The 21960-nt window shown below is 40.3% G+C and overlaps 2 protein-coding genes across 5 annotated transcripts in view; both read left to right on the forward strand.

Annotated features, from left to right (window-relative positions):
• kcnip3a (Kv channel interacting protein 3a, calsenilin) overlaps nt 1-8211 on the forward strand; it is a 216513-nt gene extending 208302 nt beyond the window's left edge. For all 3 annotated transcript variants that reach the window (XM_060931235.1, XM_060931237.1, XM_060931236.1), the window contains one exon: nt 8007-8211. In XM_060931235.1, coding sequence (XP_060787218.1) covers nt 8007-8054 — 48 coding nt within the window. In that variant the 3' untranslated portion in view covers nt 8055-8211. The remainder of the gene's footprint in view (nt 1-8006) is intronic.
• Nucleotides 8212-18223: 10012 nt separating this feature from the next.
• Nucleotides 18224-21960, forward strand: part of slc23a2 (solute carrier family 23 member 2) — an 82827-nt gene continuing 79090 nt past the window's right edge. For both annotated transcript variants that reach the window (XM_060931239.1, XM_060931238.1), the window contains exon 1: nt 18224-18434. The gene's annotated coding sequence lies outside the window, so the exon portion shown is untranslated. The remainder of the gene's footprint in view (nt 18435-21960) is intronic.

Here is a 21960-nt window from a genome sequence, read left to right on the forward strand (position 1 = left end):
GTCAGTTCGTCCCCTGCAAGATGGCACTCCAGGTATGGGAGAGCATGTATGCTCCCTCATCCCGGTTGATGGTCCTCGGATTTCGCTTACGGCTCTCCATGGCCTCCCTGATCCAGCGCTGATGTTTATTATCTTTTGTGCGGATGACTCTGGCATTCCCCCAGTCCATAATATGATTTTCCTTTTTGCAGTGATCTGTTATGGCTGACGGTGGCACGGTGGTGTAGTGGTTAGCGCTGTCGCCTCACAGCAAGAAGGTCCTGGGTTCGAGCCCCGGGGCCGGCGAGGGCCTTTCTGTGCGGAGTTTGCATGTTCTCCCCGTGTCCGCGTGGGTTTCCTCCGGGTGCTCCGGTTTCCCCCACAGTCCAAAGACATGCAGGTTAGGTTAACTGGCGACTCTAAATTGACCATAGGTGTGAATGTGAGTGTGAATGGTTGTCTGTGTCTATGTGTCAGCCCTGTGATGACCTGGCGACTTGTCCAGGGTGTACCCCGCCTTTCGCCCGTAGTCAGCTGGGATAGGCTCCAGCTTGCCTGCGACCCTGTAGAAGGATAAAGCGGCTAGAGATAATGAATGAATGAATGAATGAATGAATGTTATGGCTGACTTATAATTTTCCTGTTGTGCCTTTTCTTTTATTGTTCTGGTTTGTCTTGTAGCTGTCTCCTTTTCGCACTCTTTCTTATGTTCATTTTTTCTTGTGTTGAAACTCCTTCCTGTCTCCCCGATGTAAGTTTTATTGCATATTTGGCATGGAATCTCATATATGGTGTTGCATCTGTTGTCCGGATGTATTCTGTCTTTGGGATGAACCAGGATCTGACGGAGTGTTGTGTATGGTTTGACAGGTGTGTTAACCTCCTAGGGCTTAGCGGTCACATGCGTGGACAGCACTTTATGGAAATTCGGAACAAGAATCCACATATGTGGACATACTTTTTCTCTAAAAGTACATCCTATCAAAAGATGATGCTTAGTTTTTATTCTAATCAGGTTCTAATAAGCCCAAATAGCAAAGAGAAATAAAAAATGCATGTAAAAAAACAGCTTGGGCCTTAGGAGGTTAATGTTGTGTTTCCTCATTGCTCTTTGAACACGTTCCGTTATTCCCCTGATGTATGGTAATGTCACTACTCCCCTGTGTTCTTGTTTGTTGGTTTGTTTTTTCTCTTTCTTCTGTGTTTTATTGTTCTTAACCTGTTCCGCCCCTTTGGATATTGCCCAGCCTTCAGTGCGTGTTGTATATGTTGTTCCTTCTGTTCTTTGTCCTGTGGATCTGTAATTATTGCTGCGCGTTCATGTAATGTTCTGACTACTGATATTTTGTGCATTATGGGGTGTTCGGAAGTCCAGTTTAAATATTGGTCGGTGTGTGTAGGTTTTCTGTGTACTTTTATTTTGATGTCCCCATCTTCTGTGTGATGTATGGTAAATGTGTGATGTCAGGTAAGCAAACCTAAAAACTAGATGTCTGATAAAAAAGAAAAAACTATTTAATATATGACATAATGAACATAATTGATACATTTACTTGAGTTCTGTACTTAAGTACACTTTTTGAGTATCTGTACTTTACTTGAGTATTATTTTTTTGCCAACTTATCCCTTTAACTTCACTACATTTGAAAGGCAAATATCGTACTTTTCACTCCACTACATTTCTATCAAGCTCCTCGTTACTCGTTACTATGAAGCAGCTTTGAAAGTGGATGTTTTTTCTTTTCTTTTCTAAAACGTGATGGTTTTTTACGCAGGTGACACTGAGACAGCCGATCAGTAATCACTAGGGTCACGTCACGTCCATAGACTGGATAAAATCAAGTCCAGTGATTTCTCAGCAGCGTTATTTAACACGATCAGTTGATGGCAGAATGAAAGGAGGCGTTTTATTCCAAGAGAAAGTTTTCTGTGCTTTTAGAGCTAGCGATAACGTTGCAATAGCTATGCAGTCTGGTTAGTCAAATGACTTTCTATGGATTTGCCTGCAAAGTTGCCATCGCCTTGTCCACGGCTAACATTAACACACAGCTAGCTAACTTGGACACTGTTAGTTAGCATGTAAAAACAGAGTTACGCTAACATGAATAACATTAACTTATCTGAAGTCCTTTCAGATGTTTTAGCATAATCTTGCTAAATAAACAAAATGTAGAGATCTTTCTTTTCTAGTAACGTTAGCTACCCAATATGATTTTGAGTTTGAAAAGCGTTTGCTAGCATGTCAGGTGGAGTTTCACTGACTAGCTAGTTTAACGTTAAACCACCATGATGGCACAGCATGCGTTCATTTTGTGAATTCACAAAATAATCCAGTCAGTTACTTCAGAGGCATGAGGTATTATAATCATTGTAGCAATTATACAACAATACGTTGACAGAAAATGTACTTTTAATACTTAAGTATTTTTAAAAGCAAGTACTTTAGTACTTTAACTTAAGTAAAAATTTGACTGGAGAGCTTTCACTTGTATCAGAGTAACATTTGACCAGTGGAATCTGTACTTTGACTTAAGTAATGAAGTTGGGTACTTTGTCCACTTCTGAGTGATTGGGATTCTTATATGTCGGATGAAGGGGCAGATGATTATCGAGGATATTCTGGAGTAAATGGTTATCTTTTTGAGCCCCCAAGACGAGAAACAGATGCCGGTTCGCTCAGTTCACGACAGTCCCGCTCACCGCCGATAGCGCACCACCAGCCAGAGAGAATCAGAAACACAGACTGGTTTATGGATTTTTATTCTAAGCTGGCCACTGCAAAATATAAAGAAAATATTTACATGTACCTCAATAAATCCAGAAATATAATCTTTAAAACGTACACTCAGTCAGTGTAATTACTGAAAGAAAATATGAAGTGGGCGATAATAGAGGAATCGACGAACTGTCCAAATGTCACATCAAATGTCATTTATTAAATAAATGGGCTTCTTTATCGCTCCAGTAATTCCCATGTGGTCGTTCTGGTGGTGATGAACACTTGATGAATCAGATTTTTTATATTATTAGTAGGCGACACGAAATCTGCCCGCTTCGTTTGCACAAACCTCACCCGCTGTTGGAAATTCGTGAACTGAATGTCCTGCTGTATATGGATTTGAACATCCAAACACAACGCAGCGCTTTCACATTGTTATTTTTTGTAAGATTCCAGCAACAATATCCAGTTTCAGCGAGTAAACAAGCACGGAGTCAGATAAACCAAAATGACCTAGATAACCGGGGTTCCATGCGTGACGTTGTGCGAGATTAGCCCTGAGGCAAGGCTGCTTTTTTCCTGGGATCCAAAAGCCATGCTTTATCAATAGTTTTGTGCTTGATAATAAAATAACAAATAATTAATATTATTTTTCCCTGTGCTTTATTAATAGCCTAGTAAACTAGACCCACCCGCCTAGCGGCCAAAAATATTTTTGCCTAGCGAGTGGGTCTAGCCTCACACCATATAAACAAAAACACCCCGGGCATCAAATCGTGCCCGCCAATCACAACGCAAGGTTTTTGTTTGGATTCTTTGGGCGGGCTTTTGCGGGAGTGACGACAAGGCTGCGCAACGCTGGAGAAAGCACAGCAGGAAAGATGGCTACGGCTAGTGAACAGCGCGCGTTTGACTCCGCTTTGGAATCAGTTTTAGAAGAATTAGACTTGGAGTTTTCGTTGAAACATGAGCAGGAAGAGGCTCTCCGCTCATTCCTTTTCAAGAAGGACGTTTCGCTGTTTTGCCGACCGGCTATGGCAAAAGTCTGATCTACCAGCTGGCTCCGCTCGTAGCCAAAAGGATGGGGCTAGTTTGTGCAGTACGAAGAATTAATAAACAGCTTTGAAACATTACTTTTTGATTGTTTCTTATTTTCCCGTTATTTTAAATTTAAGGGAAATTATTTCACCAAACACCACTAAATAAAAACTCTCAAAAACAGTTTAAGCAAACCCTTGAAAAACACTTGGAAAAAAAAATGAGTGTATGTGGTACAGACTCCAAACTTGCGGTCATTATCTCCAAACTTCTTAATATCTAGAACCTGTTTATTAATTAATACGCATTTTGAAAAATTATTTATTTCAAGGCCTCCCCCACTGCTTTCTGTCGCTCTGACTACGTCACAGTCACTGTTGCGCTGATTGGTCAGAGCGTTGGCCTATACGCACAGAGACAGTTTGAAAGACAGCGGTTTGTTCCTCCTACCCCCTTCGGAAATGTCTACGGATCGAGGCCAGACTAAATATTCACATTTAGTCTGGCTTGCCAGGCTACTTTATTAATTCATTTTGGTCGTTACTAATGATATATGTTCATTTTAAAGCATTACAATAAGGCATTACATACACTTTAAAAATGCAGCGATTTAATCTGATTGCTTTTCCTTCCATATCTTCACATGTTGCTTTGTATGAGTACAGTTTTTATTTTTAATTCAGATTTATTAAAAAAAAAAACTAAAAGTATAAAGTCTGAGTCGAAGTTGCGCAACTGTCCACAGATTCCATAGACTCAGCTGGGGGCGTGGTCTAAAATTTAAAGGTGGGATTGTACATTAGAAAGGATTTGTACGGAAACTTGTCGAGTTCAAGTCTGATTTCTGATTTCCACAGCACTGCTGAATTCTCGAATCTGATTGGTCAGAAGGTGCTGATTAATTTCCTCTAACAGCAGCTCTGACAGTAGTTGCATTTGTTCTAATATGTTGTTGTTGAATAGGTTATGGAATAAAACCTGCGTGTAAATGTAGATATGTTGGGAGAAGGTTTCTTCTGATAGTCATAGAACAAGCTGCAATTTTTTTTAACTTAGTAAATTCAAGAGAGATAAAAAAGAGAGACTGGTGAGGGAAAAACTGTGGTGTTTAATTTTAACTGTGGACATTGAATGTAACTGTAAACGCATAAAAAGTATGACATCATTCTTTACCCTGCTGTCTTTCTGTGGTATAAGAGGAATAAAACACTTCGAGACATACCACTAATAATAATAATAATAATAATAATAATAATAATAATATTATTATTATTATTATTATTGCTTTGTATCAGGTCTCATCACACCTCCATCGATTATTTTCTTATAACAGCACAACCCTCAGTGTTGTATTCCTTACTTATACATTTATTTGCCTATTTTATTAAATATTATTTTTTATTATTATACATACAGGACACTTTTTCGATGGAATAAAAACGTGTTCTATTCCCTTCTAGCAGGTTTCATTCATTTGGTTTGATAGCATGCAATATTGTTAGCATATCGCTTATCCTACGTGTATTACGTCACTCTACCCAATGGAGAATCAGAGTTGAATATGGTTTACGATATTGCACAGTCACACATCGGAGACGTAAAACTTCCACGCTAGTGAGTAAGTGACTGTGACAATTTGTCAACAAACATGGCTGCCAGGTTTGCTTTGTTAAATACAGAAGATTTTGAGAGAATTTGGAAGAGAAAGACACGTTGAACACCCGAAAGGAATGTGTATGTATAATAATAATAATAATAATAATATTTTTCATGGTATATCAGATATATTCCATTCAGCTAGCATGATATTGAACGAGTCGAAGATGAGTAGCTGAATGGAATATATCTGATATACCACTCAACGCCAGTCAATATTTAACAGTTATTCCACGAAATCGAGTCGTACATGAGCTGGTGGCTATAATCCGTGTTCGACAAGATTGAGTGGAATAACTGTTTTATTCTATCCACATTCACTGGATTTTGAGAAACGGAGCACTTTTATTTTTATTTTTTGCAAATTCGATGAATAAAAACTTTATACAAAACGTCCAACAAAATAATTTCCGCTTAGAATGTAAACAAACTGGCGAAATGACAGGAGCAATTTGTAGAAAATGCGATGATAATAATAACAATAATAATTCTTGAAAAATAAAAAAAGAGACGTTCTTACCATCAAATGCTTTCATTCCATATTTTGTTGCTTTTTTTGTGTATTTTGTAAAACGCTCTGCCATTTTGTTTTTCTCTACTCACGGTATATGAGCTGATATCCAAGTAGTAGAGTAGCCAATCAGAGCGCGTGATTTCTCATATCCAGCGAACGTGGATAGAATAATATTTATTAGTTCTAAACTCACTTTGTTAAAGGAGAACTGAAGGCAAATTTTTTATTATCAAAATTCTATTTATCTCATTTTATTAAATATCGGAATGCATTTTTGATCGCTATTTTGTCGCTGCTATAGCAAGTTATGAGTGTTTGAAATATGCTCTGTAATATATCAGTCCATATGTCAAAGCAATGGGCGTAAACGAGATTCGTTGAGACCTGTGCGAGACATCGTAGGACGGAAGTAAAACGTACAGCGGAAATCAAAGTGACTGACATCTGCCAACGTTGTCAAAAGATGCGCGTGCCCTGTTTCGAATGCTGACGTGATCAAGCCGGAAGTTTTGTTTGTTTTGATAGCGATCAGGAAAGCTTGAAAAAAGTAGGCAGTAATCGTCATTTAAACTCGTTTTTGTGCAATACTTCGTTTGGAAAACAGTTTTCAAAATGGCGGCACTGACACCTGGCTGACACTTCACGTTTCGAAGTCTCGCACAAGTCTCGTGAAGATCACGCGGATAAGCGACGCCTGCCATGGACCAAGCAAACTAAATTCAACACGGCTAAAAACCGAACAGGCCGATAAGTATAACAGGGATCCCAGACGTCCGCTATTTAGCGGAATTCTGCTATTTTCTAGCGAAAGTGGTTTTTTTTTTTGATCTCTTGTATATCCATTAAAAATATGTTTAAGTAAAATGACCAGTAGAATATGTTCTGATTTGGTTTGCTTGTTTAGCGATGTTTTCGTCGGCTTCGTTTGTTCTCGTTGACATTCGGGAACACTCGGAAGTTAAATTGATGTAAATACCGCGAGCAGTGTTGCCAGATTGGGCGGTTCCCCGCCCATTTGGGGGGTTTCAAGTGCATTTTGGCGGGTTTTGAACATTTTGGGCTGGAAAACGTCAGGAGTATCTGGCAACACTGACCGCGAGACTGTACGCGATAGAACGAGAAAACAATATGGCTGCGCCCATTTGCTAGAAAACATGTTTTAACTCCGTTCGTGCTTTTGTTTCTAATGCGTTGAACTTAATTTAATTCTAATGCGTTGAACTTAATTCAGAGCACTGCAGGAACATCAGAAAAGCAGAAGGAAAGATCAGAGAAACAAAAGCAGAGAAAACTGGAGGAAAGACAGAATGCACCCTAGAAAAGAGCATTAAATTCCTTTGCAGTGAAACCTTTCAAAAAGAGAAAGGTTTAAATCAAATATCTCCAGTATTTGCTGTACATATATATATATATATATATATATATATATATATATATAATATTACTGAATCATTGATTTCTGCTCATATCCATGATTTTTGAAAAATGAATGTGGCTTATATTAGACTAGTTTTGACATTAACTTGAAACAAAAAAAAAATGAGATGAACTATGGATACTATTGTTATAACAAAATCAGTGGAATATTTAGGCAAGTCTATTCTTCAAAGCTACATTTTCGTCTAATTTTTTATAATTTTTTTTTGCCACTTATGTCATTGATTACAAAATATGGCATCAAATAGATACACATTATTGTTAAATTCTGTTGCTTTTCTATGTTAAATCTATGTAAAAAATGTGTTCTATAGCATCTTTAAATGTTAAAATCTCAACAGCTTCAGGCAGCCCCCTTGACCCCTGCTGATAGTTTCTTACATTCCTCTATTTTTTTCAATTACTGCTGGGATCCCTGGTATAATATTTAATTGCAGTTAGTTGCCAATACGAGTCACGATATAAGGTTACTAAAACCGAAAACGTAATTGAATAACACGTTAATTAAGAAATAAAGCAAGTTTAAAAATGACTTCAGTTCTTCTTTAACAAACGCAGTGATGAACTCGACTAAAGCAACTAGTCGACGAGACTCTTCACTTAAAGACCTTTTTATTTTTGCCGGATCTTTCTCTTGAATCTTTGTCTTGTCTTTATTGCAGGATGAAAACATCATGAGCTCCATGCAACTCTTTGAGAATGTGATATAGAGATATAATAAAGCAGGTCACTACAGATACAACAAACTCCTGAGGACAACAATAAAAAAAAAAGAAGAAGAAAAAAAACACTCCTCCATTATCCACATCTCCTCACACGAAGCCAGGAGCACAGCGTCTGGCACTCTAATCTGATCAAGACAACACACGGGGGGTAAAGAGGGCCGGGGGGGGGGGGGGGGGGTGTTTATGACTGCACAGCACAAAGTATATGAGGAAAAACAGAAGAGGAATGCAGATGAGTATTTTGTGGATTGAATGAGACGAGATGAGATCTTCATTTGCATCTTAAAGTTCTCGGCTCCAGCCCGAACAGATTGTACGGATTATCCAGACATCATGGTTCCTCGAGAGACCACCAGGGGCACCAAAGACTCAAACAAGCACAAAGGAGGGAGAAAAAGACGGAGAGAGGGATGGGGTGGGATGGGATGGGTAAATCACAACAAAAAAGACTTAAGACAAAAAAAAATTGAACTTAAGTAAGCATGCTCATCCAAACCGAAGTGTGTGTGATTTTCGTAGTTTGCCTGCACTGAGAATGACGAAGTTGTACATTTCTTTCTTTCTTTTCTTTTTTTTTTTTGTGGGCCAGTAGATTTCTCCCAGAGACGACACACACTACAGGACTTGTATGTATATCCTGACATAGCATAACTTATCATTTCTGCTCAAATCTTTATTGCACTGATCATCAACGAGGCATCTAAGGTGACAGGCCACAGTTTGACTTTTTTTTTTTCTTCTGAATTTAACATAAAGTGTGTCCTGTTGTATTGGAAAGATTTTAAAGTTTCATGTATTGATAATTCAGATTAAATTCAGGGTGTGGGGGTGTGGTGGTATTGCAAGAAGGATGAGTTCTTCTCACGTTCTTCGTGTCACTGAGTTATAATTCGAACCCACACATGCAGCCCATGTGTACGGTAAATGTGTTCATATTTATTCTGTTTATTTGATAAAGAATAATATCCTACATTGTTATAATGAATAAAGAATGCACTTCTCTTAATCCGACTTCACGCACAGTGTTATGATGATTAAAACTTCTTCAGGACACACACACACACACACGGAAACTCATCAAAGTTTTAGCTTCCTAAAAATATATTCCTAAGGATTATGGTAGGGGTTTCCAATCTTATCAGGAAAGGATCGGTGTGCGTGCAGCTTTTTTATTCCAGTCAGACTCACGTGTGGCTTCTGCTTGGTTGGAATCGTATCCGGCTCTTTCTGGATAAGATCAGACACCCCTGGATTATGGCATGGCAAATAACAGTCAATCAAAGTTCTATGTTAAAATAACATCTCATCTCATTCATCTCATTATCTCTAGCCGCTTTATCCTGTTCTACAGGGTCGCAGGCAAGCTGGAGCCTATCCCAGCTGACTACGGGCGAAAGGCAGGGTATACCCTGGACAAGTCGCCAGGTCATCACAGGGCTGACACATAGACACAGACAACCATTCACACTCACATTCACACCTACGGTCAATTTAGAGTCACCAGTTAACCTAACCTGCATGTCTTTGGGGGAAACTGGAGCACCCAGAGGAAACCTACGCGGACACGAGGAGAACATGCAAACTCCACACAGAAAGGCCCTCGCCGGCCACGGGGCTTGAACCCGGAACCTTCTTGCTGTGAGGCGACAGCGCTAACCACTACACCACTGTGCCGCCCTAAAATAACATAAAATAAATAAAAAAAAGTAAATAAAATATGAATAAAAAGACATTTTAAAATAAATATGTATTAAATTGGGTCTTATTAGAGTAAAAAAGGATTCTGAATTATTTTACGGACTTGAGTGGGTTTTGGCTGGCTCAACTAAAAAGATCTGTTCGCTGATCCATTTACTGATTCATTTACTGATCCATTCACTCTGATTCGTTTGCTGATTCCTTCAGGAGCTAAAAATTTGTTCCCTCACTGATTTGTTGACTGATTCATCCATTGATCCATCACTGATCCATTTCCTGATTCATTCAGCAAATAACTGACTCATTTGCTGATTCTGTCAGGAGTTAAAAAGCTTTGTTCACTGAATTGTACCCTGATCTATTCAACAATTCTTTCACTGATTCATTCACTGATTTATTCACTGATTCTTTCAGTAGCTAAAATGATTTGATGACTGTTAATGATTCATTCACTGATTTGTTGACTGATCCATCCACTGATTCACTTCCTAATTCATTCACGTATTAATCAATTCATTCACTGATTCCTTCAGTGATTCCTTGTTTACTGATTTGTTCATCCGCTGATTTGTTTACTGATCCATCCACTGATTAATTTCCTGAGTCATTCACTTGTCTGTTCACGGATCCTTGCCTTCAGTCCATAAAAAGCTTTGTTTACTGATTTGTTCACCGATTCCTTCAATTATTTGTGCACTGATCCATTCACTGATTCATTCAGTGATCCATACACTGATCCATTCACTGACTCATTCATTTATCCATCACTGAATTATGCACTGATTCCTTCAGTAGCTAAAATGATTTGATTTCTGATTTGGATAATAATTAATTCACTGATCCATTAACTGATTTGTTCACGGATTCATTCACTGATCACAGATTCACTCACTGATTCACATACTAATTCATTCACTTATCCATCACTGATTCCTTCGGCAGCTAAAAAAGGTTTCATTTAATAATTTGTTGACTGATTCATTCCCTGATCCATTCACTGATTCCTTCAGTAGCTAAAATTATTTAATTACTGATTTGAATCCTCTTCTTCTTCTTTTGGCTGCTCCACAGCGGCTCTTTCGTCACCATTGCTCCCTGTCTTCCGCATCCTTCTCTGCCACTTTCATGCCCTCTCTTACCACATCCATGTATCTCCTCTTTGGCCTTCCTCGTTTTCTTTTGCCTGGCAGCTCCATCCTCAACATTATTATTTGAATAATAATAATTAATTCACTGATTCATTCACTGATTTGTTTCCTGATTCATTCATTGATCAATTCACTGAGTCACTCACTGATTCATGTACTAATTCATTCACTTATCCATCACTGATTCATTCACTGATTCCTTCATTAGCGAAAATTATTTGATTACTGATTTGCATAATAATTGATTCACTGATCAATTCACTGAGCCGCTCACTGATTCATGTACTAATCCATTCACTTATCCATCACTGATTCCTTCAGCAGCTAAAAAAGGTTTCATTCGGCTAATGATTCACTTAATAATTTGTTGACTGATTAATTCCCTCATCCATTCACTGATTCATTTACTGACCCATTCACTTATCCTTCACTGATTCATTCAGCAGCTAAAAAAGATTTCAGTTGGCTCATGATTCATTTAACAATTTGTTGACTGATTCATTGACTGATCCATTCACTGATTCGTTTACTGACCCATTCACTTATCCATCACTGAATTATTCGCTGATTCATTTACTGAGCCATTCACTTATCTATCACTGATTCCTTCAGCAGCTCAAAAAGATTTCTTTCAGCTCATGATTCATTTAATAATTTGTTGACTGATTCATTCACTAATCCTTTCACTGATTCATTTACTGACCCATTCACTTATCCATCACTAATTTATTCACCGATTCCTTCAGCAGCTCAGAAAGATTTCATTCGACTCATGATTCATTTAATAATTTGTTGACTGATTCATTGACTGGCCCATTCACTTATCCATCACTGATTCCTTCAGCAGCTAAAAAAGATTTCATTTGGCTCATGATTCATTTAATAATTTGTTGACTGATTAATTCCCTGATCCATTCACTGATTCTTTCACTGATTCGTTTACTGACCTATTCACTTATCCATCTCTGATTCATTCACCGATTCCTTCAGCAGCTCAGAAAGATTTCATTCGACTCATGATTCATTTAATAATTTGTTGACTGATCCATTCACTGATTCGTTTACTGACCCATTCACGGATTCCTTCAGTAGCTAAAAAAGATTTGATTACTGATTGGGTTAATGATTCATTTGCTAATTTATTCAATGATTCATTCACTGACTCTTTCACTGATCCATCACTGATTCACTTCCACTTTACCCAAACTGATGAACACTAAGACTTTTTGATAAACATACACACACAGCAGGGCGGCACGGTGGTGTAGTGGTTAGCGCTGTCGCCTCATAGCAAGAAGGTCTGGGTTCGAGCCCCGTGGCCGGCGAGGGCCTTTCTGTGCGGAGTTTGCATGTTCTCCCCGTGTCCGCGTGGGTTTCCTCCGGGTGCTCCGGTTTCCCCCACAGTCCAAAGACATGCAGGTTAGGTTAACTGGTGACTCTAAATTGAGCGTAGGTGTGAATGTGAGTGTGAATGGTTGTCTGTGTCTATGTGTCAGCCCTGTGATGACCTGGCGACTTGTCCAGGGTGTACCCCGCCTTTCGCCCGTAGTCAGCTGGGATAGGCTCCAGCTTGCCTGCGACCCTGTAGAACAGGATAAAGCGGCTAGAGATAATGAGATGAGATGAGATGAGATACACACACAGCTAGTGCTGTAAACTGAGCTAACAACTGTTTCTGTCTTTGTGTCATTTTATATTGAGACAGAACTGTTTTCAGTCAGGATCACTGCTGCCTTTTGTTCACTTTAAACGCTTAGATATCAGATATAGTCAACACTGCAGTGAGTCACAATCCTACACTTACAGATCGTACTGTGTATAGTGCGTAATGTGTAGCTGTTGGCCTGAACATCCTCATTACACCATGCAGACGTTACCAGCACTGCTTCTGAAGTATTTCTGTGCCGTGTAATTATAAGACAGACTTGTTTCGGGTGTTTGAGTGCTTCATATCGATAACCACAGTTTTGCTGATGCACCATGCTGTTGTGCTGACCCTGTACGTTTACTGTTAATCGTTTACCTCCACCCTGTTTGTCTTTTTTCTCTCTTGCTCAGCACTTCTCTCATCCATCCTTCATCCAGTCTTCATTCATTCAGTCCACAAACTGTTCGACTGAATGAATCATTTAGCTGAACAAACTCAAATCACTGGACGTATATTTCCAGAAAGAATGTTGGTTCAGATAGACTTCCATTAGCTGTTCGCTGCTTTAATCTTGATGCTAAACGTGTGAAACACAGTTCCTTCATGTCTGATTTATTTGACTAAAGACTAAACGAGGTTATAAACTGGGATACACACTGCACTCCTTCATTCAGAAAAATGAGCTGCTATTTCGAGCTGTCGTATCTTTCCCTGTGCACGTTCACTCGCTCGTGCATGCCCTGAAGGCTGGGTTTTTACTGTCGTGTGATATTTATCTATATCCCCCCTCCCAGACACACGCGCATCTATTCAATCACAAGCTTTAATATAATATGTCAAGATGTTATCTGGGCTGCGCGTGTAGCCTGACAGTGGCTGCTCGTCATTTCCGTCATGACTAACCTGTTCATTCTGTTCATACTGCTTACGTCATGACGTCGAATAACTGCTCCTGACGTCAGCACCGAACAGAGCCAGTGGGTTTAAATCACAGTTTCAGGACATCGTGAGCACATCTTGAAGTCTTCCCATTTTAGTCACTAAAGATTGTCATGAACATGGACAATTACACAATAACGGTTTTGTTTTGAGGACAGAGGAACGTATTTCTCTGTTTCAGTGATGTTACACGGTGTGTAGATGCATTTATTTATCTCTAAAGGTCAGACATGTTACCATTAACACTGAAATTAAAACAGGCCTGTGTAAAAACTAACTGAATAAATGCATTTCAAAAGTAATCAATCAATTTTATTCAGTAAACAAACAAATAAATATAATAAATACTTAAATAAGGGCGGCACGGTGGTGTAGTGGTTAGCGCTGTCGCCTCACAGCAAGAAGGTCCAGGTTCGAGCCCCGGGGCCGGCGAGGGCCTTTCTGTGCGGAGTTTGCATGTTCTCCCCGTGTCCGCGTGGGTTTCCTCCGGGTGCTCCGGTTTCCCCCACAGTCCAAAGACATGCAGGTTCGGTTAACTGGTGACTCTAAATTGACCATGAGTGTGAATGGTTGTCTGTGTCTATGTGTCAGCCCTGTGATGACCTGGCGACTTGTCCAGGGTGTACCCCGCCTTTCGCCCGTAGTCAGCTGGGATAGGCTCCAGCTTGCCTGCAACCCTGTAGAACAGGATAAAGCGGATAGAGATAATGAGATGAGAAATACTTAAATAACACTTTTTTTTTTTTGAAGAGGACGACCTTCAGCTTTTTTTTTTAATGTTCCAATGATGTTATATGTTCCTGCCTAGCGACAGCCTGTAGAGTAAGATGGTTTGGCCATGTACTTCGACTCCCTTTTGACCACCCAACACGGACGCTCTTAGACTTTGACCCACACCAGGCAGGGTGGAGACGCCCCCGAGGTGCCCCTTGCACCCGGTAGCTAGACGTTGCGGCCAAGGACCTGGAAGCCTGCAACACCACCCTGCAACAAGTCCGCCAACTGGCAGAGAATCGGCAAAGATGGAGGGCCCTGACTTCTCTGGCTAGCTCTATGCATTACATGCAAGACGACTAATGAATGAATGATGTTATACAGTATTTAAAATTGTGATCTCAAAGTGTGACTTTCTTCCACTGTGGTATGGGTGTTGGTTTGAGCCAGATGAGCATTTTTGGTTTGAGCATTTCAGAAACTGCTGATCTCCTGGAGTTTTCACACACAACAGTCTCTAGAGTTTACACAGAATGGTGCAAAAAACAAAAAAACAAACGACGAGGTGAGTGAGCGACAGTTCCATGGGTGAAAACAAACGCCTTGTTGATAAGAGTGGTCAAAGGAAAATGGCCAGACTTGAGGAGGTTTGAGCTTTTTTGCCAGGAAGGATATCGTAACTCATATACAATGGTGCTTGACAGTTTGTGAACCCTTTAGAATTTTCTATATTTCTGCATAAATATGGCCTAAAACATCATCAGATTTTCACACAAATCCTAAAAGTAGATAAAGAGAACCCAGTTAAACAAATGAGACAAAAATATTATACTTGGTCATTTATTTATTGAGGAAAATGATCCAATATTACATATCTGTGAGTGGCAAAAGTATATGAACCTCTAGGATTAGCAGTTAATTTGAAGGTGAAATTAGAGTCAGGTGTTTTCAATCAATGGGATGACAATCAGGTGTGAGTGGGCACCCTGTTTTATTTAAAGAACAGGGATCTATCAAAGTCTGATCTTCACAACACGTTTGTGGAAGTGTATCATGGCACGAACAAAGGAGATTTCTGAGGACCTCAGATAGAGCATTGTTGATGCTCATCAGGCTGGAAAAGGTTACAAAACCATCTCTAAAGAGTTTGGACTCCACCAATCCACAGTCAGACAGATTGTGTACAAACAGAGGAAATTCAAGACCATTGTTACCCTCCCCAGGAGTGGTCAACCAACAAAGATCACTCCAAGAGCAAGGCGTGTAATAGTCGGCGAGGTCACAAAGGACCCCAGGGGAACCTCTAAGCAACTGAAGGCCTCTCTCACACTGGCTAATGTTAATGTTCATGAGTCCACCATCAGGAGAACACTGAACAACAATGGTGTGCATGGCAGGGCTGCAAGGAGAAAGCCACTGCTCTCCAAAAAGAACACTGCTGCTCATCTGCAGTTTGCTAAAGATCATGTGGACAAGCCAGAAGGCTATTGGAAAAATGTTTTGTGGACAGATAAGACCAAAATAGAACTTTTTGGTTTAAATGAGAAGTGTTATGTTTGGAGAAAGGAAAACACTGCATTACAGCATAAGAACCTTATTCCATCTGTGAAACATGGTGGTGGTAGTATCATGGTTTGGGCCTGTTTTGCTGCATCTGGGCCAGGATGGCTTGCCATCATCGATGGAACAATGAATTCTGAATTATACCAGCCAATTCTAAAGGAAAATGTCAGGACATCTGTCCATGAACTGAATCTCAAGAGAAGGTGGGTCATGCAGCAAGACAACGACCCTAAGCACACAAGTTGTTCTACCAAAGAATGGTTAAAGAAGAATAAAGTTAATGTTTTGGAATGGCCAAGTCAAAGTCCTGACCTTAATCCAATGGAAATGTTGTGGAAGGACCTGAAGCGAGCAGTTCATGTGAGGAAACCCACCAACATCCCAGAGTTGAAGCTGTTCTGTACGGAGGAACGGGCTAAAATTCCTCCAGGCCGGTGTGCAGGACTGATCAACAGTTACCGCAAACGTTTAGTTGCAGTTATTGCTGCACAAGGGGGTCACACCAGATACTGAAAGCAAAGGTTCACATACTTTTGCCACTCACAGATATGTAATATTGGATCATTTTCCTCAATAAATAAATGACCAAGTATAATATTTTTGTCTCATTTGTTTAACTGGGTTCTCTTTATCTACTTTTAGGAGTTGTGTGAAAATCTGATGATGTTTTAGGTCATATTTATGCAGAAATATAGAAAATTCTAAAGGGTTCACAAACTTTGCATGTTCTCCCCGTGTCCGCGTGGGTTTCCTCCGGGTGCTCCGGTTTCCCCCACAGTCCAAAGACATGCAGGTTAGGTTAACTGGTGACTCTAAATTGAGCGTAGGTGTGAATGTGAGTGTGAATGGTTGTCTGTGTCTCTGTGTCAGCCCTGTGATGACCTGGCGACTTGTCCAGGGTGTACCCCGCCTTTCGCCCGTAGTCAGCTGGGATAGGCTCCAGCTTGCCTGCGACCCTGTAGAACAGGATAAGCGGCTAAAGATAATGAGATGAGATAATTATTATTATTATAATCATCATCATCATAGGCGGCACGGTGGTGTAGTGGTTAGCGCTGTCGCCTCACAGCAAGAAGGTTCTGGGTTCGAGCCCCATGGCCGGCAAGGGCCTTTCTGTGTGGAGTTTGCATGTTCTCCCCGTGTCCGCGTGGGTTTCCTCCGGGTGCTCCGGTTTCCCCCACAGTCCAAAGACATGCAGGTTAGGTTAACTGGTGACTCTAAATTGACCGTAGGTGTGAATGTGAGTGTGAATGGTTGTCTGTGTCTATGTGTCAGCCCTGTGATGACCTGGCGACTTGTCCAGGGTGTACCCCGCCTTTTGCCCGTAGTCAGCTGGGATAGGCTCCAGCTTGCCTGCGACCCTGTAGAACAGGATAAAGCGGCTACAGATAATGAGATGAGATAATCATCATCATCATCATCATTATTATTATTATTGTCATTATCATTATTATCATCATCGTCATCATCATTATTATTATCATCGTCATCATTATCATCATTATAATCGTCATCATCATTATTATTATCGTCATTATCATCATCATCATCATCATCATCATTATTATTATTACAGCAAAATCTCCAGTGTTGAATTAACACCCTAAAGTGTTTATATATATATCCAGTTAGACACAAATGAACTCTGAAAGTCTTAATTCAACACTGAGGACTTTGCTGTGTACATAATATTGATTTAAAATAATAATTTTATATTAACACAACAACACCACAACAGTACCAAAAACGCCACCTTCTTTATCCTCTCCTGCTTTTATTATTATTATTATTATTATTATTATTATTATTATTATTATGCAGTAATAACAGTTACATAAAATGGTTGTATAATTGTAATTTTTTTTGTTATTGTGTCATTGTTCCTGTTTTGCTCAATTTGAACAGCAACCAAGCAACTTTATCATTAAAACATCAAACGCACCTCATTTTAATTCCTTAGAAAACACCCGCAGGCACACCGCAGGTCACGTGACTTTTCATTACATAGCCTGGACCGCTTACGTCACCTTGGTCACTTAGATAATGCCGCAGTGACATGGCGCGGACGCTAGAGGGGAGTATAGAGGCAAAAATAAATAAATAACGTGTAACATACTGCAGTGTAAGATACTGTACCTGAGTTCAAATTCGCGCTGATGTCTAAAATAAATAAAATACCTGCTACAGCTAATTTATCAACTAGTTCTGACAGCGCTCTGTTATTACCGAGGCTTATAAACGGATAAACGGAGAAATCTTTCATCAGAATTGGAGACTGTCTCTTTAAAATCCCGAGTGCATGCGTTAGTATACGGAGTAATCCTATTGGCTGCTGCGCCTTACGTATGTGAATAAGTGGGCGGGATCTAGCGCCAGGACGTTTTATTGAGCATGCGCAAGCGCTCATTCTTTACTGTCGGCCTGCTCCAAGGCGGCGCGTGCAGAGAGCTGGTGCAAGGAAGAAGAAGAGGAGAGGAAAAAAAGAAAAGAAAAAGGCATGCGTTTTGGAGATAACGTGTATCCTATGTGCGGCATTTAGTGGCTGAATCCAGAGCTCAAGAATCCTCCGTGAACGAACCGGGCTCACGTGAAGCAGTGAAGGAGAGAAAACTTCTTCCATCCATCCATCCATCCGGTGTTTTTCTCCTCGGACAGGTGAGGCCACGTTGGACTGTTCCTTAAACATCACACCAGTGCTTTTCTCTTTTAAATGGGCTTATTAAGTGTGTGTTTATTTATAAATACACTTAAATATTCCCTCTGTGTGTCCCTGAGGGCGGTGAGGCCTGCAGCTTATCAGGCCAAATATAATAAACCTGGCATGTTAATCATCAATCAAGCAATAGGATGCTGTTGCCAAGGCGACGCGATACATCGTCTCTCTGTCAGTATCGCGATATTCCTCGAGGTTACGGTACTATTATATCACGACCTTACTGTTATTGCGCTCTGTTTCTCAGTCAGTCTGAACTTACACACACAGCTGTATAACTGAGGTCATGTTCTAGCACAGGGGTTTTCAAAGTGTGGGAGAGTCAGCCCCCCCTCGGAGAGCAAATAAACAACAGCGCCCCCCTTACAATTTTTGTTGTTGCGATACTTAAAGTGCCATTCCACCATTGGATGTATTCTTTGGCATAAAATACAATATTTTATGACATGACTAGACAGAGAAATCTTTTAGCTTCAAAATGATATATCAGGGCGGCACGGTGGTGTAGTGGTTAGCGCTGTCGCCTCACAGCAAGAAGGTCCGGGTTCGAGCCCCGTGGCCGGCGAGGGCTTTTCTGTGCGGTGTTTGCATGTTCTCCCCATGTCCGCGTGGGTTTCCTCCAGGTGCTCCAGTTTCCCCCACAGTCCAAAGACATGCAGGTTAGGTTAACTGGTGACTCTAAATTGACCGTAGGTGTGAGTGTGAATGGTTGTCTGTGTCTATGTGTCAGCCCTGTGATGACCTGGTGACTTGTCCAGGGTGTACCCCGCCTTTCGCCCGTAGTCAGCTGGGATAGGCTCCAGCTTGCCTGCGACCCTGTAGAAGGATAAAGCGGCTAGAGATAATGAGATGAGATGATATATCAAACATAATTTTTTGACAACGACAAGTATATTAATTTTGCGACCAAAGTCACCTGCCCTTTTAATTTCCGCGTGGTAGTGAAACGTGATGTCATCGGCAGGTTCCCCTTCTTGTGGCACAGATTATCAGCAATGGCGGATAGAACACGATTTCCACTTGTCGATTGCTGTGCCAATATTCACCATCGACCGTCTCCTTTGGGCATCACTCGCTATTTTCCTTCGCTTCTTTTCCGAAGCTGACAATCGCGTTCTATCCTCCATTGCTGATAATCTGTGCCACGTCACACGTGACGTGGTACACAAGAAGGGGAGCCTGCCGATGACCTCATGTTTCACTACCGCGCGGAAATTAAAAGGGTAGGTGACTTTGGTCACAAAATTAATATACTTGTCATTGTCAAAAAATTGTTTGATATATCATTTTGAAGCTAAAAGATTTCTGTCTAGTCATGTTGTCATAAAATATATTGTATTTTATGCCAAAAAAATACATCCAATGGTGGAATGGCACTTTAATCTTCCATTCGTATTTTTTAAAAAATGGTTGTACACATTTTATTTTTTTATTTTTCACATTTTAAACATCTGTGCTTTTTAAAACATCTTATTTTACACATTTTAAACATCTCATAGCATCGTTAGCTAGCACCTCTTGGCAGACAACACACTGTGGCAGTGGAGCATCTTCAGATCCAGTCCATGAAAATACAAATTTTAAATAATCGTGGTCATACTTCCTTCTTTTTTCAGTCCCCCCAGGATTCCGCGGGCCTTTTTTGTGATTGTTGTGGGCTAAAATGTTTGATGTTGCGAGGGGTTTTCCAAAAAATTGCGATGAAAGTTGCGGTGTTTTTAAGGTTTTTGTTGCGATTACATTGCGGGAGGAAGTGAAAGTTGTGAGAAATTGTTGCGATTTTCTCTTTTTGTGATTAAAATTGAGTGATTATGTTAAATATTAAGTTATTACTGAAAAACTATTGATTAAAAAAACAAAGACACTGAGAAATGGTCCTATAAACAACTTTACCAATATAAAAGATTACCAGGACTACAAAAATGCAGAAAAATAGGCTTTACTTATCCAAATGCTCCTGTTGGTTCCAATGTTAAAGTGCAGAGAACCTCACAGCACAACATGAAGTTACCTTAAAATATAATATAAATGCCTCAGCTTTCATGTAAGGAAAAAACTAATACTAGTACTGTGTGCAGGCAGTCTCTCCTGAAGACTAAATTAAACAATAATTATAAACTAATAAAATAAATGGCTCAGGCTTCATAGAAGAAAAAAAAACAATTTGAACAGAACTTCAGTATGATGCTGAAGCTGCTAAACAATGGAAAATAAAATGCCATTTTGGCAAAAATGTTGGCATCCGTTAATTTCTTGTATTAAGTAAAAAAAAAAAAAGTGCACACAGTCCTTCACTGTAAACATAACACACTTTCAGTAACAGAATTTAAGCCTATATAAACACTGACTCGCACATCATGCAATGGTTGCCAGATACTGCTGACGTTTTCCAGCCCAAAATATGTTCAAAACCCGCCAAAATGCACTTGAAACCGCCCAATCTGGCAACACTGCGCGCATGCTGCTTCTCTTGAACGTATACACGGAAGTAAGGCGGAAGGTAGTTTGTTGACGTCACCTCAAGATGACGCCAACGATTGGTCAAATTTGCGGGAAAGTTGCGGTGATTGGATATAATTGCAACACCGCCCTGAATTCGCGGGGATTGGTTGAATTTGCGTTGAAGTTGCAAATCGCAACATCCTGGAGGCTCTGGTTTTTTTGCTTGGTCCAGACTCTGTCTCCTCACTCACTGTAGCTTTAGGTACTAAAAATCAATCCATTTTGTCTCTGGTAAAGGCTAGCTGAAGTTCGCTAAATGTCCGCAATAGTAACTTATTCTGGTTTATTTTTCCTCACGTTGCACCCCCCCTTAAGAACTCTGGCGCCCCCCGGGGGGGTGCGCCCCACACTTTGAAAAGCCCTGTTCTAGCACAAAAGACAGGTTCTCTTGAGTTCTTTTGATTATCTTTTTTTTTTTTGGTTTACTTGCGCAGGACCTGACACCTCTCTTCAGGCACTTGACATTAGACCAATAACATTTTGCTTCACTTCAAGGCCTTTATTTTGACACTTGGCATTGAAGTGAGGACTTCCTATCTTCTTGATATGATATAATCCTTATCTTCACACCCACATTGCGCCAAGTCAGTGGGGTTTTTTTTTTTTGAGTTAAGCTCTGAACTGATCAAAAATCAAAGTCCTTTCCACACCATGTGGCACGTAGCCCTCTTGCCTATTACATCGCTAGGGTTACAGTAGCTGGTCCTCTGGTAACCATGAGAGTTTGACTCCCCACTCGCATCTGCATTGCCAGATGGCAGTAGGTACCCCCCCCCCCTTTTTTTTTTTAAATAAATGATGGTCTTTGGTACGACCCGACTGTGAGTAGAACTCGCAATCTCCCAATCGAGAGGCGGACATGCTAACCACTAGGCCAACTCGCCAGTTCAAGCTCTGAACTGACTGTGTTCCAAATATCCGTTACGCCTTTCCTCCAAGGCAGTTTGAGGGCCAGGTCGGAGCTGG

This window comes from Neoarius graeffei, chromosome 10, assembly GCF_027579695.1.
Source record: "Neoarius graeffei isolate fNeoGra1 chromosome 10, fNeoGra1.pri, whole genome shotgun sequence".
NCBI lineage: Eukaryota > Metazoa > Chordata > Actinopteri > Siluriformes > Ariidae > Neoarius > Neoarius graeffei.